Source organism: Podarcis muralis, chromosome 5 (assembly GCF_964188315.1).
Source record: "Podarcis muralis chromosome 5, rPodMur119.hap1.1, whole genome shotgun sequence".
In the NCBI taxonomy this organism is placed as follows: domain Eukaryota; kingdom Metazoa; phylum Chordata; class Lepidosauria; order Squamata; family Lacertidae; genus Podarcis; species Podarcis muralis.
In genome coordinates this window covers 83,425,696-83,440,825 of record NC_135659.1, presented here as the reverse complement: position 1 = coordinate 83,440,825, position 15,130 = coordinate 83,425,696, and the positions used below count along the sequence as shown (strand labels likewise).

General features: G+C 41.5%; 1 protein-coding gene across 6 annotated transcripts in view; it reads right to left on the bottom strand.

Moving 5' to 3' along the window:
• The window catches only part of BCAS4 (breast carcinoma amplified sequence 4), a 56,854-nt gene that overhangs the window by 21,185 nt on the left and 20,539 nt on the right, over positions 1-15,130 (bottom strand). For 3 of the 6 annotated variants that reach the window (XM_028735206.2, XM_028735205.2, XM_077929284.1), the window contains exon 4: positions 12,252-12,386. In XM_028735206.2, coding sequence (XP_028591039.2) covers positions 12,252-12,386 — 135 coding nt within the window. The other 3 variants (XM_028735204.2, XM_028735207.2, XM_077929285.1) reach the window with 3 other exon arrangements.

The following is a 15,130-nucleotide window of genomic DNA, read 5'->3' as shown; positions in this document are numbered from 1 at the left end:
ATGAAACTTGATCTATAATGCCACCGGCACAATCGTTAGCAGACTCACTTTTTATTAAGTCTAACCATTTCCTGTTACAGCATTCACAGGTAAAACGTCTTGTACCCATGAGTTCCACAGATTAACTGTCTTTTGCATTAAAAAGTAAATTCATTTTAAATAAAGGCTTAAGCAGTTATGTTTTAAGAAGTGGTTACACCCCAACCCCACCCCACATAACACTATCCCACGATTGAGTGATTCTTAGTTAACTTTTCTTTAAAGAAAAAAAAAGTATTAAATTCACAAACTTCTCCCCTCTTTTGCCACAAGTCTGTTCAGAAGATTTTTGAAAATTAGGAATCCCCTTGCTAGATCAGACCATATCTAACTAGAGCAGGCTTCCTCAAACTTGGCCCTCCAGATGTTTTGAGACTACAATTCCTATCATCCCTGACCACGGGTCCTGCTAGCTAGGGATCATGGGAGTTGTAGGCCAAAAACATCTGGAGTGCTGAGTCTGAGGAAGGCTGAACTAGAGTTTAGCATCTTGTCTCCCACAGAGACAACAGCCTCTGCTACTGCTGTACCCTAGCTCAGTAACTCATAAGTATACTGCCTCTGAACCTGTAGGTAGCATATAAGCATTATGATGTGTCTTATCCTCTTTCAAAGCCATCAAAGTTAGTGGTCACCACTGTAACTTGCACAGTGAATGCCATGGTTTATTTATGTGCCATTTTAAAAACTACATTTTTTTTCTTGTTTCACTGAATGGCCCCAAATTCTAGAAGAAATGATGGGAAGAAAAAGCCCACCTTTCCCCATACATAATTTGAAATCCCTCTTGAATTGACAGAAACCTCTCCCCCCCACCCCCGCCTATAAAACAAACCAAAATAGCAGTGGTGGGACTGACTTGAGATCCATATATCATTTGGAACTGAGACAGAGAAACAGAATTAGAGATCTAGCCGCAGAGCATAAAATGTTGACTAGCAGACAAACAGGGTGAGGGAGGGGTGGGGAAGCTAAGTAGCAGGGAATATCTTTAATGATAATGTAAACATTGTTGGCGCTGCGCCGATTTATTTCATCGAGGGCAATCAGTCCCAGAACACGACAATCCTTGCTACTGTTGTTCTAGTACAAGTACAGTAGTAGAACATTAGCTTCTCCTGTATCAGCAACAAATCCATTCACGTGACAGGAACATGCAACCGAATGCCAGACATTTAACTGCAGCTCTGCCCCCTATGTGCATTCCACTTGCACACAACCACGTTTTTGTGGGACGCTGCGAAATAAATAAATAAATTTCCCTTCCCTTACTCAGGACTGCTGGTTGAGCGACGGAAGGTGGCCTTCAATTGATTGGCGCAATTTCTCCCTGCCTCTGCACCGATCCTGGCCAGCTGCTGCACGCACTGCCTCCCCTTAGGCAGGCGGGCAGGCTGTGCAGCAGCCCTGAGCAATTTCCAGTATGAGTCTCTCTCTCTCTCTCTCCACCCACCCCCCTTCCCGCATGGCCTCCCTATTAAGTGGGGTGCTCCCCAATTTATGTGATTTCACAACCAGGCCCAGATCAAGAATGTAATGCCCTTCCTTTGTAAATTTGCCTGTGCATGGCTGGAACATATGCAGACACTTAGTCAATAGTGCTGCAGAAAACACTGTCATGCTGCAGTCCCAGCAGAAGGAGCAGCTACAAAGGGACACAGGAAAAGGCAGGAGACTCCCAACCACTTTCCTCTGGAACGAGTTATGCTTCCCTGTTGTAGCTCATAGATATCGATGCAGCACGGGGCGAGCCTGACAGTGCAATTCATAAGGCACTCCCCCAGGCTGAAACATGAATGCAGGGTTGTGCTCTACCAAATCTGCTGGGAGGCACAATAAATGCTAAGATAATCAACTGCGGAGCTGGAAATAAAGTTACAATATTCACATAAAATACGCTGTTTTATTATACTGACCTGATATCAAATTCATATGATGGACTACTTTCAATAGCTGCAATGCTCTTGACACCATTTAATTTAAAAAAATATTAACTTTGAACCAATTACTTAGGAAACAAATGTACATTCCTGTAAATATTATTATTATTATTATTATTATTATTATTATTATTATTATTATTATTATTAACCCTGGGCAGCTTCCAGCAGAATATTAAAATACAATGATTCATCCAATCTTAAAAGCTTCCCTAAACAGGGAAGCCTTCAGATGTCTTCTAGAAGTCTGATAGTTGTTTATTTCTTTGACATCTGCAGGGAGGGCGTTCCACAGGGCAGACGCCACTACTGAGAAGGCCCTCTGCCTGGTTCCCTATAACTTTGCTTCTCGCAGTGAGGGAACCGCCAGAAGGCCCTCCGCGCTGGATCTCACATGTCCAGACAGAACAATGGGGTTGGAAATGCTCCTTCAGGTATACTGGGCCGAGGCAGTTTAGGGCTTTAAAGGTCAGCACCAACACTTTGAATTGTACCCGGAAACGTACTGGGAGCCAATGTAGGTCTTTCAGGACCGGTGTTATGTGGTCTCGGCGGCCACTCCCAGTCACCAGTCTAGCTGCCGCATTCTGGATTAGTTGTAGTTTCCGAGTCACCTTCAAAGGTAGCCCCACGTAGAGCGCACTACAGTAGTCCTAGCGAAAGATAACCAGCGCATGCACCACTCTGGCAAGACAGTCCATGGGCTGGTAGGGTCTCAGCCTGCATACCAGATGGAGTTGGTAGACAGCTGCCCTGAACACAGAATTGACCTGCACTTCCATGGACAGCTGTGAGTCCAAAATAAAGAAAGCACATGCATTGTTTGATACCATATTGCAGAGATTCAGCACCAAAGAAACTGGACTGTCTTGATGTACAGTGCATTCCCACATAACAGCCTCCATCCACAGAAAAATTATGAGGATTGGAACATTAGGTCACAAAGCCCACCTCAGTTCTTTCCTTTCCTTTCAGAGACAAGAAGGACAAGCCAATGTTGTACCGATATAGCACAAAACTGACATGGAGAAGTTCTCAAATTTGACTCTGGTGAGTTATTAAAAAAAAAAATGTGGTCCAATCCAAGACTGAGTTGAGTTTCTTCTGCTTTCCACAATAGATCAAATAGGCTAATGGCAAAGAAAAGTAGCAATATACTTGGGGGTTTATAGCATAGTGGCAGCTAGGGGTGGGTGGATCTATCATTTTTGGTTTCTCAATTTTTCAATCTTAAATTCAATTCTTTATATTTCCACATCACCCTACATTTTTATTAACAGTCCTCATAAAAATTCATCAACATTTTAGTGCAAATTTCTCCTGATATATACATTTGCTTGCAATTTTGCCTAATATATGCATTTTTGCAAAGCAATTTCCCCTAAAATAATGCATTTTTGTGTTATTTTCATTAATATGGAAATTCGTAGGTGCATTTTTGTACTCATTACTTGGCAAGATAAGATTCGGAGAAGCTGCAAAATTAGGAGAAGTGCAAATTTCAAAGAATGGCTGTGTTTTGGTAAATGCAAATTAGGTAAATTAATCTTACATGCATACTGAATTCAGTTTCTCCCCCATCCCTAGAGGCAGCTCAGCTGTATTGCACTAAAATAGGATCTTTGAAATCTGATCATAACATTCCTTTCTAGTGATTTCATTATGGTTCAGTCTTTGGCAGCTGAAAACATGCATTTTTATCATCTGGAGATGGGCAGCCAGTGGTCTCATAGGATCTTGGTTTCAGAACTGTCTAGAAGCTGTAGTTTTAATCAGTTCTCTCTAGTTCTCCTAAGTAAAAATGATGTCCTTCTGTCAGCCAACGTGATCTCAAAAGCAACAGAACTATCTGTGGGGTTTTTAAAGTGTTTAGTTATGCAGGATAATGCCCTTGCCAAAAAGACAAAGCAAAGTCCATGCATTGCACATCAGATGGATAAACAGCATATCAGATGGCTGAATCTGTATTGAAGTTTTTGAGCATTTAAACAATGTGAACGCTGGAGCAAGACATGCACACTTCTGCACCAATACAAGTGGATTCTCTCTCCAATGTTTAGTGAAGCCAGGGCAACTTCCGGTCCAGAGTTCCTGAAGAATGCTAAAAGTAGGGGGGCGGGGAGCAGAGACAACAGTATACAATGCTGATGTGCTGCTCTTCATAAATAGAGAAAGAATGCTAGAAAGGTATTGCAGTTGTGCATATTGCCTCAAGGCTCTTTAAGGCCAGAATACAGCACACATAGACAGTTTAGCTGCAACTAGCTCCTATTCCACAACAGATGGAGGCAAACAAGACAAAGGCAAAAAACCTCACTCCAGAAAACTACAAAAAGGCTTCAAGAAGAAATGAAACTTGATGTAAAGCACTGAACACACGTCTGTTCTAACGCATATGGAACAAAAGTCTACATTCTATTTTCTGATCTAGATGATCCCAAAGCTATTTTCTGATCTAGATGATCCCAAAGCTGCAGACCTTCACCAATGGGTAACAACCACTCCATCCATTTCTGGCTTATTTAAGCTCTACTCTCACCCTCAGGGCACAATCATTTCCACAAGCTTCCTCTCTGACTTGTCTAGATTTTATTTCAGTCTCTTCTACTTAACCCTTCTGACCAGCTTTAAAACACACTGGTGAAGGACAGAAAAAGCAGCTCCAGATATGTAATAGAGATTAATCAGCATATTGATGACAGCCAACAGCAAATCTCAGGACTATCTCTCCCAGGAGTTTAACTTACACATTTAAAAGCACTGGTGAAAGAACTAAACCTTGTGGAACACCATGCACCAAGTTCCACTGGGTTGAACCTGTGTCTCCAAATATCCAGTTTAATTGGACAATAAAACTACCAGAGACCAACCCCCAACACCCAGACCAGAAAGGACAATTCGCCCTTTAGAATAGCATGGTCCTCTGTAGAAAAGCTGCTGAGAGGTCCAGTAAGATCAGCAGAAAAGTATTCCTCCTGTAGATATCCAGGAGCAGATAATTCACCAGGGCAACCTATGTATTCTCTGCCCCAAAATGAGGCCTGATACCAGACTAAATAGTGGATCTTTCCTCAATTATTTTCAAACACATCTGAAGTCGCTCTACCACCAACTGCTCAAACAACTTCTTTAAAGACTGGACACAGGCCTATAACTGGCTAGATCGTATTTCTTAAGGAACTGGGTTTGCTTTTTTAAAGGAAGGCTAAGTCACTACTACTTTTACAAGAGAGAGAGTCTTACCCTTCTTCAAAGCATAGCTGTCAACCGTCCCTTATTTGGCGGGAAAGTCCCTTATCTCAGCACCGTGTCCTGCTGCTGTCCCTTATTGATGATGTCCCTTAAATTTCCCAGGTTTCAAAGGAAGTAGCTCCTCTCCCTCCCTCCCTGCTGGTCAGGGAGGAGGGAGGCTCCAACTGTGTTGCTTGGCTGCATTGCTCACCCAATAAGGAGTCTAAGAACGACTGGGGAGTGGAGCTTGAATGCCTTGTGCCGATCAAATTGGCCGCGTTGCCTGGGGACTCGCCTTTGCTCAGCGCTTCCCAGCGGAGAGGTGACAGTGGTTTTCCTTGCTGCATCCCCTTTGCCGGGTTGCTGCGCTGTGAGAACCACCGCTTGAGGCTTTGTTTGGCTGCTGGCTGGGCTTTCTGCCTTTGGCTCAGAGGGGCTCAGAAGTCGAACATACCTGTGCTCTGAAAATCCCTTATTTTGGCTGCCGGTCCCTTATTTTCAAATCTGTAAGTTGACAGCTATGCTTCAAAGGGGCATCTAGAATACATGATGATAATTTGCCAGTCCTAGCTGCCCAACTCTCAGTAAGTTGGAGTGGGAACCTTGGACCCTCAAGATGTTGCTGGACTCCAACACCTATCAGCCTCAAGTCAACAAGGTCAGTGGTCAGGGTGATGGATGTTATAGTTCAACAACATCAGGAGAGCCACAGATTCACTCTTCCTGCTGAGCAAGTAACTGTTGTCTTCCATTTTCTGATTATTTCCTTTCAGTGAACACCAGAGCCTATGAGACACCAAGTGAGTGAAAAATCTGAATATTTACAGGAGAGGAGGCTACCTTTCTGTAGTTCCCAGCCCTGCACCTCCAGTTGCCACCTCTCCAGAGCAGTTTAACTGAGAAGAGGAAGAGAAGGAAACTTACGTCTCCCATTTGCTATCCTAGGAAGCTGCAACTTACTGCTGGCTTCCTCCTTGTCCTACACAACTGCAATGGGGCAGAAGTTGGGGGGGGGGGAATCATGGGAACTGAGATATGGGTCTGGAAAGTACTAGGAGCAGGGCCACACAAATATAAGGTATTCCAACCCTAAAATGTTACCTGAAGTAGCATGCCAGTTACAGCTTTCAGTGAGAGTCAGCCATGATCAAGATGACTCAGAAATATCTCTTATGTATTCAACAGCAGAAGTTGTTAAAAGCTCCTCTATAGATTGCACACAAGGACCCCTAACACTTACTTCTCTTTCCTGGAGGTTTCCAGCATTGCTCAATATTGCTTCTGTTAGCCTCCTGTTTTTCATGCACACCAGAGGCAGCTTCTCTGACAGTTTTCCAGTGACCCGATAAGAGACATCAACAAGCTTCTGTTGGCAAGTAGCCAGATCTTTGAAAGTGTCATATGTGCAGTGACAGCAGCAGTGAGACAGCAAAAGGGGCATGGGCTCAGGTGATGCATACCTGCATTAATCAGCTACAGGGCTACCACTTTTTAATCTAGAAAATTATGGACAGTCTAATTACATCGACTAAGGCAAAACTGGGAGTACATGCAACCACATATAAGCAAGTGGTGGGGTTTTTTTATTATTAGCCTAAGCACAACTTCAAACTAAGGTTGGGGGGTTTTTTTTGGCATACAATGTTTGTGTAATTCAAAAACCTTCATGTGCTGCCTTAAGAAGCCCTTCCTCCCAAAACACAAAGATATTTTTCAAACTGATGACACATGGGATTTTGTTCAGACAGACAGTTCTTCCTTTGCTGAAATATGGATAACAAGCATCTACTTATTATGGGCAGAGCTCCAAAATGTGAACAACTTAACATGGCCATAGTGCTACCAAATATCTGCAGTATATTGTAGTATTAGAGTGTCCAACCATATATGACAGGTTGGGAACCTGAAGGCCAGGGGCCAAATGAGGCCATCTGGTTCTTGGGGCTTGCAGGGGGCCCTCCACTCATGAGGGAATGCAACCCTTGGGCTGGAAAAAGGACAGCTCTGGTTCTGATCCACTCTTAGCCATAAGCCTTCAGACCAGTCACTATTTTTCTGTCTTGCCTACCTCACAGGGATGTTGTATGGGTAAAATGGGCAGTGAGATAACATTCCATTTAACCTGGGAGAATTAAGAGGATGGGCTTTAAGGAGCTGAGGCTGCAAATTATTGTATGTGTGAAAACCAAAACTCAGCAGAATGCAAACAAAAATTATCATTGAGTGCTTTGTTCTACTTTATTAACATTTATATTCAGCTGTTGAATAAGCTTCCAAAATAGTGTAAAAGCCATATTAGAATTTTGATTACATACCTGCATGGTTGATCTCTCATTGAAAAGATTAGCTAGTGAAATAATAAAGAGAAAAGGGCGGAAACATTGCACAAATAGAAAGGAACAATGTCCTACATATATGGAGGTGTGATCTTCTTCTAAATGTCAAATGCATTTAGCAATAATTCAAAAGCAAATCAAAAGCAGTAATTTCCAACATAGGTGGAGCCAGTTGCAAAATACTATTGCATCTAGTGCTCTGGTGGACTGGGATAAATATTTTTCTTCTGTGAGCAATCAGAAAGATTAAACTGTTGTGCTGTCTTACACTGTTTTGCATGTACATGTGTGGATGCTCCAAAGTCAACCTTAAATCTAGTTCCTTAAATGTTCCAATGGCTTCAACAAAACATTTTACTCATTCAGTTGCAATTCAATGCAACAGCTAGGTAAGTTTTAAAACTAACTTTCAAAGTAACTGAACTAGCATTCTGACCTAGCTGTTACAGCCCAGATGACCTTGTCTGTCTCTAATGTGGTTTAGCTAGTATGATATTGTGAACAAGAAACCTAATCTATCTCAAAGTACTGTCGACAGAAAAAGCAGAAAATATTGCACACTGCTTTGAGTTCTTTAGCGGAAGGATAAAATAAAAATGCAACCTTTAAATGTCGGACTTGCTTCTAATCCCACAAGAGACAGTAAACCTAAGGCTAGGGTTTCACACAGACACCATAAGTCAACGTGGTGAGATTCATGCAGTGGTAACTTTGCCCAAGTTCACACATGAAAGTTCATCATTCATTGATCAGGTGTTATCATCCAATCTGATGCTCCTGCCACCACACCTACATCGAGCTGATCTCCACCACTATCCCTCTCAGCAAGCAGCAGCAATGCTCAGCACTGGGAAGTCAGGCATGTCCCACCAACCACTGCTGAGATCAAACTAAACAATAGTTTTCAACTGAGACAATTATAACATTCTGTTGACTGCCTTCAAATACTCAGTACCTATGTGATGAGAAACCTTGAGATACTAAATTTTCTGCTAACCAGTTCAAAGGTTCTTTTCATACGTGACAATAAACTCTGAGATTCTCTCCTACTATGGTGTGAATGTTGCTAACGTGGAGGGAAATGCAGAAGGATTTTTAACTTGAAAGTACATTTTAGCCAATATAGATTTTCCATTTGCATAGCAGCCCTATGTAAGCAGAACACTTAGCCTAGTATGTAAAACTGGCATTCTTTTTGCATTTCCAGAGTTGGGTGCTGTACCGAAAACATGTTATGCAGCTGTATGAATGGGCCCTGAGCAACATAACTTCAACTAGAAGCCCATTTTAAGTATCACTGCAGTAGCAATGATTTTGCATTAACTGACCTCTGTGTTGGCACTTCAGAAAATTATACAACAAAACAACACCACCACAAACTGGCTTATAAGTACTGTATAAACCAAATTTACTAGAATAATAGCTAGAATAGACTTATAACCATTCAAACAACAAACATACTAAGGTGCCATGTGCAAGACAAAGCCTGGAGATACTGTAAACATGGAGTGGATAAATGTACAACTCTATCTTAACAAGTTACATGTACAGTAAACATTATACAGACTGAATAAATGAACCGTTCAACAAGCAGCGTAAGTCCAATCACGGAACGGCAACCCCGTGCTGCCACAACGGCAAGGGTAGCACTGGAGAATATGAAAAGTTTTTTCAGAGCAGTTTTTCAAAGATTGAACTGGATGAGATGTTCTTCAATGTGTCTTGAGTTGGAAACACAAAGTTGTGTACATGGATCAATCAGGGGAAGGCAAATTAAAGCCACCACCCTGGTGAGAATAACGCAAGTAGGCAAAAGGAGACCTGTTCTCCGGATATATTACAGGTTTCGCTACATGCTTCATCAGTCCGAAAAGCTGCATGATACAAAATAACACTCCAATTACAATGCGTGGTAAACCATAAAAATTAGAAAATATCAGTCTCAAACTGTACCTTACCCAATCTTACAAAATGGTTTGCTCAGGATAAAGAAGGTATTCACAGGCACAGCTAGTGTTCAGACTCATAACAAGCAGTTAAATACAATACAGGTGTATAGAATCAATCATCACATGATTACATGGTTAAAGGTGCAGCATCACTTTTCTGTTACAACCAAACAACAGTATACATATTAACTCATACATAGCATCCTAGATCGAATTCAGTATTCAGACCCTTTGGATATAAGGTTCCTAACTGAAATATTAATTTATACTCCTTTTGTAACAAGGCTTTTCGTATATCTATGGTTCTAAAAGGTAGTTTTTTAAAGGTCCACAAGATAAAAAAAAACTCAGATCATTCTCTGTATGGGCTGCTTGCTGGAAATGCTGGACATGCTGGACTAATGGGAAGTCTAAACATAAGATACGTATTTTGGACCTATGTTCAGAAATTCTGGTCTTGCAACAGTTCACAAATTGTTCAACTAAAAACTGTGTACAGTGGTGCCTCGCAAGACGAAATTAATCCGTTCCGCGAGTCTCTTCGTCTTGCGAAGCACGGCTATTAGCGGCTTAGTGGCTATTAACGGCTTAGCGGCTTTAAGAAAAAGGAAACAAAATCGCAAGAACTCGCAAGACGTTTCGTCTTGCGAAGCAAGCCCATAGGGAAATTCGTCTTGCGGAACGACTCAAAAAACAGAAAACCCTTTCGTCTAGCGAGTTTTTCGTCTTGCGAGGCATTCGTCTTGCGGGGCACCACTGTATATTATATCCACTGCACTTGTGGGCTGTTATGTGTAGGCAGTACCATTCGTGCAATTAGGACCAGATTTGCCTTCCCCTGATTGATCCATGTACACGGCTTTGTGTTTCCAACTCAAGACCCATTGAAGAACATCTCATCCACTTCAATCTTTGAGAAACAGCTCTGAAAAACTTTTTCATATTCTCCAGTGTGCTACCCTTGCCACTGTGGCGGCACGGGGTTGCCGTTCCGTGATTGGACTTATGCTACTTGTAGAACGGTTCATTTATTCAGTCTGTATAACGTTTACTGTACATGTAACTTGTTAAGATAGAGTTGTACATTTATCCACTCCATGTTTACAGTATCTCCAGGCTTTGTTTTGCACATGGCACCTTAGTATGTTTGTTGTTTGAATGGTTATAATTCTATCTCTATTCTAGCTATTATTCTTAGTAAATTTGGTTTATACTTATAAGCCAGTTTGTGGTGTTGTTGTTTTGTTGTGTTATTATCATTGTCACCACATTTGATACTTTGTGTATATACTTCAAAAAATTAAACAGGATTTTAAAGCAGACATATTGCTTTAAAGTTCAAGGTGAAAATAACCCTCAAAAATTTCACCTTTCTACAACTCTTTCAAATGTATTTGCAGGAAATACATTATATTTTAAACTATAAGAGATCTGTCCACAATTCTTTTCTGTTTAAAGAAGACGCCAAAGCTTTTAAGAGCACGGCAAAATGAGTCATTAGCAAGGAACAGAACAAAACCACATTCACCTACAAACAACCTGAATATGAAGTCATCTCATCACAGAGATGACCTGGCAACAGCTTACTGTGCTTTAACAAAATCCATGATAGACTGCTGCAATGAATTATACATGGGGCTATCTCTGAAAAGTGTTTGTTCTTTCAACAAATTTGGCAGCCAACCTTTTAACCAGCACTGGCTGCTACGAAAACGTTACTCCACTGGTTAAAGATTTGTCAATGGCTTCTGTGTTGTTTCTGAACTCAAGTAAAAGAAATGGTTGCAATATTTATAGTGCTAAACAGCTTGAACCACAGTACGTAAAGACCATCTGCCACATGAACCTGATTTGACAAATTATGTCAGCTTCTGGGGACCCTTCTCTTCAGAAATTAGGGAGATGACGTTAGAGAGATGGCCTTTTATGAAACTCTACATGTTTACTTCTTGCCTTCATTGCTCTCTTTTGGGAGTCAGGGAGAAGTCTGTCCTATTCTCCCGTACTTTTAGGAGTCCTCTTTTTTTACTGCTCTTCTGGTCTAATGAATTTATTGAAATTTATAATTTTTGTTTCATTTCTATTGGGTTTTATCTTCATAAGGGCTTTATTTAGATGAAAGGTGGGATAAAAATTGTAAATAAATAGTTAATAGTTTATTGGGTTGCCTTTGCAAAGCCTGCACACAACTTGGCATAGAAAGAGACTAATCTGGTGATTAAGAAACGGAGGTGTGTAAGGTACATAACTCAAGATTACTTGGGTAAGTGATATGAGCCATCCTTTTGTGGTCAAAATAGAGGTTGTATCCCAATGTCTCAGGTTCACGAACTGCTGCGGACTTGAATTCTAGCAGTGGTATGATGGACCGAATAATCATTTTGTCGGCACTTAAGATGTAAGTGGGAGGTGCATTTGAGGCCACAAATTGCAATTCTAAACAGGGCTCCATGCCTCTAAAAGTGATTCTCCATCCACTGCCAAAAAGCATCAATTCCAAGGAAGAAAGAAGCACATAGCAACATTCCACAACACCCTGTTAGCAGTTAATAATTTCATTGTTTTATTCCACTGTATGCAAACCACTCTGGGAGCCCTTTTTTGGCTGAAGATTGGGTTAAATGCTATCTATCTATCTATCTATCTATCTATCTATAAATAGATAGAGTAACACCAGATGAATGGGATAACTGTAAGGAGGTTATTTCAACAGGCATCCCCCCTCCTCCAATGCATCACAGAACTTTGACACTTACTTTTTTAAATGAAGGTGTAGCTACTGAGCCAAACAGCTTCTGCACAGTGTAGGGAAAGATGGCATGAGCCTTCTCCGCCTCAAGGACTTGTTCTTCTAGGAAAGAGACATGGTGTCCTGCCATTTTCACAAATGCCTAGAAATGCCAGAAGAGAATAATAATAATAATAATAATAATAATAATAATAATAATAATAATAATAATAATTTATTTATACCCCACCCATCTGGCTGGGTTTCCCCAGCCACTCTGGGCGGCTTCCAACAAAATATTAAAATACAATGGTCTGTTAAACATTAAAAGCTTCCCTAAACAGAAATAAAGCTAAACAGTCTCTTTTTTAACTTGGTTTTAGCGCTGCCCCAGTTTTATATCCCAGCTTTAAGAACATCTCTCAAGGGTCCCTGCTTCCTCCAATAACTCAGAGTAGTTTTTTGTGAGCAACGGTCATGCTAAATCAATGCATGACATGTGAAAAGAAGAGGGCTGTACCAATACTCCTCCTAGTCCAAGCACAATTACTATGTATAAAACAGAAAATAATATTTAGAATTTATTGGACTCCACTACATCTGAAGCAGGGCAAAGGCTAATAGAGTTCTGCCAAGAGAACAAGCTGGTCATCACAAACACTCTTTTCCAACAACACAAGAGACGACTCTACACATGGACATCACCAGATGGGCAGCATCGAAATCAGATTATATTCTCTGCAGCCAAAGATGGAGAAGCTCTATACAGTCAGCAAAAACAAGACCTGGAGCTGACCGTGGCTCAGATCATCAGCTTCTTATAGCAAAATTCAAGCTTAAACTGAAGAAAGTAGGAAAAACCACTGGGCCGGTAAGATACAATCTAAGTCAAATCCCTTATGAATACACAGTGGAAGTGAGGAACAGGTTTAAGGATTTAGATTTGGTGGACAGAGTGCCTGAAGAACCATGGGTGGAGGCTCATAACATTATACAAGAGGCAGCAACTAAAACCATCCCAATGAAAAGGAAATGCAAGAAAGCAAAGTGGCTGTCCAATGAGGCCTTACAAATAGCAGAGGAGAGAAGGCAAGCAAAATGCGAGGGAGATAGTGAAAGATACAGGAAATTGAATGCAGATTTCTAAAAAATAGCAAGGAGAGACAAGAAGGCCTTCTTAAACGAGCAATGCAAAGAATTAGAGGAAAACAATAGAATGGGAAAAACCAGAGATCTGTTCAAGAAAATTGGAGATATGAAAGGAACATTTTGTACAAAGATTTCCATAATAAAAGACAAAAGTGGAAAGGACCTAACAGAAGCAGAAGACATCAAGAAGAGGTGGCAAGAATACACAGAAGAACTATACCAGAAAGAAATGGATGTCTCGTACACCCCAGGTAGTGTGGTTGCTGACCTTGAGCCAGACATCATGGAGAGTGAAGTCAAATGGGCCTTAGAAAGCACTGCAAATAACAAGGCCAGTGGAAGTGATGATATTCCAGCTGAACTATTTAAAATTTTAAAAGATGATGCTGTCAAGGTGCTACACTCAATATGCCAGCAAATTTGGAAAGCTCAGCAGTGGCCAGAGGATTGGAGAAGATCAGTCTACATCCCAATCCCAAAGAAGGGAAGTGCCAAAGAATGCTCCAACTACCGCACAATTGCACTCATTTCACACGCTAGCAAGATTATGCCTAAAATTCTACAAGGCAAGCTTAAGCAGTATGTGGACCGAGAACTCCCAGAAGTGCAAGCTGGATTTAGAAGAGGCAGAGGAACCAGAGACCAAATTGCAAACATGCGCTGGATTATGGAGAAAGCTAGAGAGTTCCAGAAAGACATCTACTTCTGCTTCATTGACTATGCAAAAGCCTTTGACTGTGTCGACCACAGCAAACTATGGCAAGTTCTTAAAGAAATGGGAGTGCCTGATCACCTCATCTGTCTCCTGAGAAATCTCTATGTGGGACAAGAAGCTACAGTTAGAACTGGATATGGAACAACTGATTGGTTCAAAATTGGGAAAGGAGTACGGCAAGGCTGTATATTGTCCCCCTGCTTATTTAACTTATATGCAGAATTCATCATGCGAAAGGCTGGGCTGGATGAATCCCAAGCCGGAATTAAGATCGCCGGAAGAAATATCAACAACCTCAGATATGCAGATGACACAAAGTGAGGAGGAATTAAAGAACCTTTTAATGAGGGTGAAAGAAGAGAGCGCAAAATATGGTCTGAAGCTCAACATCAAAAAAACAAAGATCATGGCCACTGGTCCCATCACCTCCTGGCAAATAGAAGGGGAAGAAATGGAGGCAGTGAGAGATTTTACTTTCTTGGGCTCCATGATCACTGCAGATGGTGACAGCAGTCACGAAATTAAAAGACGCCTGCTCCTGGGAGAAAGGCGATGGCAAACCTAGACAGGATCATTAAAAGCAGAGATATCACCTTACCAACAAAGGTCCGTATAGTTAAAGCCATGGTTTTCCCAGTAGTGATGTATGGAAGTGAGAGCTGGACCATAAAGAAGGCTGATCGCCGAAGAATTGATGCTTCTGAATTATGATGCTGGAGGAGACTCTTGAGAGTCCCATGGACTGCAAGAAGATCAAACGTATCCATTCTTAAGGAAATCAGCCCTGAGTGCTCACTGGAAGGACAGAACCTGAAGCTGAGGCTCCAATACTTTGGCCACCTCATGAGAAGAGAAGACTCCCTGGAAAAGACCCTGATGCTGGGAAAAATGGAGGGCACAAGGAGAAGGGGACGACAGAGGACGAGATGGTTGGACAGTGTTCTCGAAGCTACAAACATAAGTCTGTCCAAACTGCGGGAGGCAGTGGAAGATAGGAGTGCCTGGCATGCTCTGGTCCATGGGGTCACGAAGAGTCGGACACG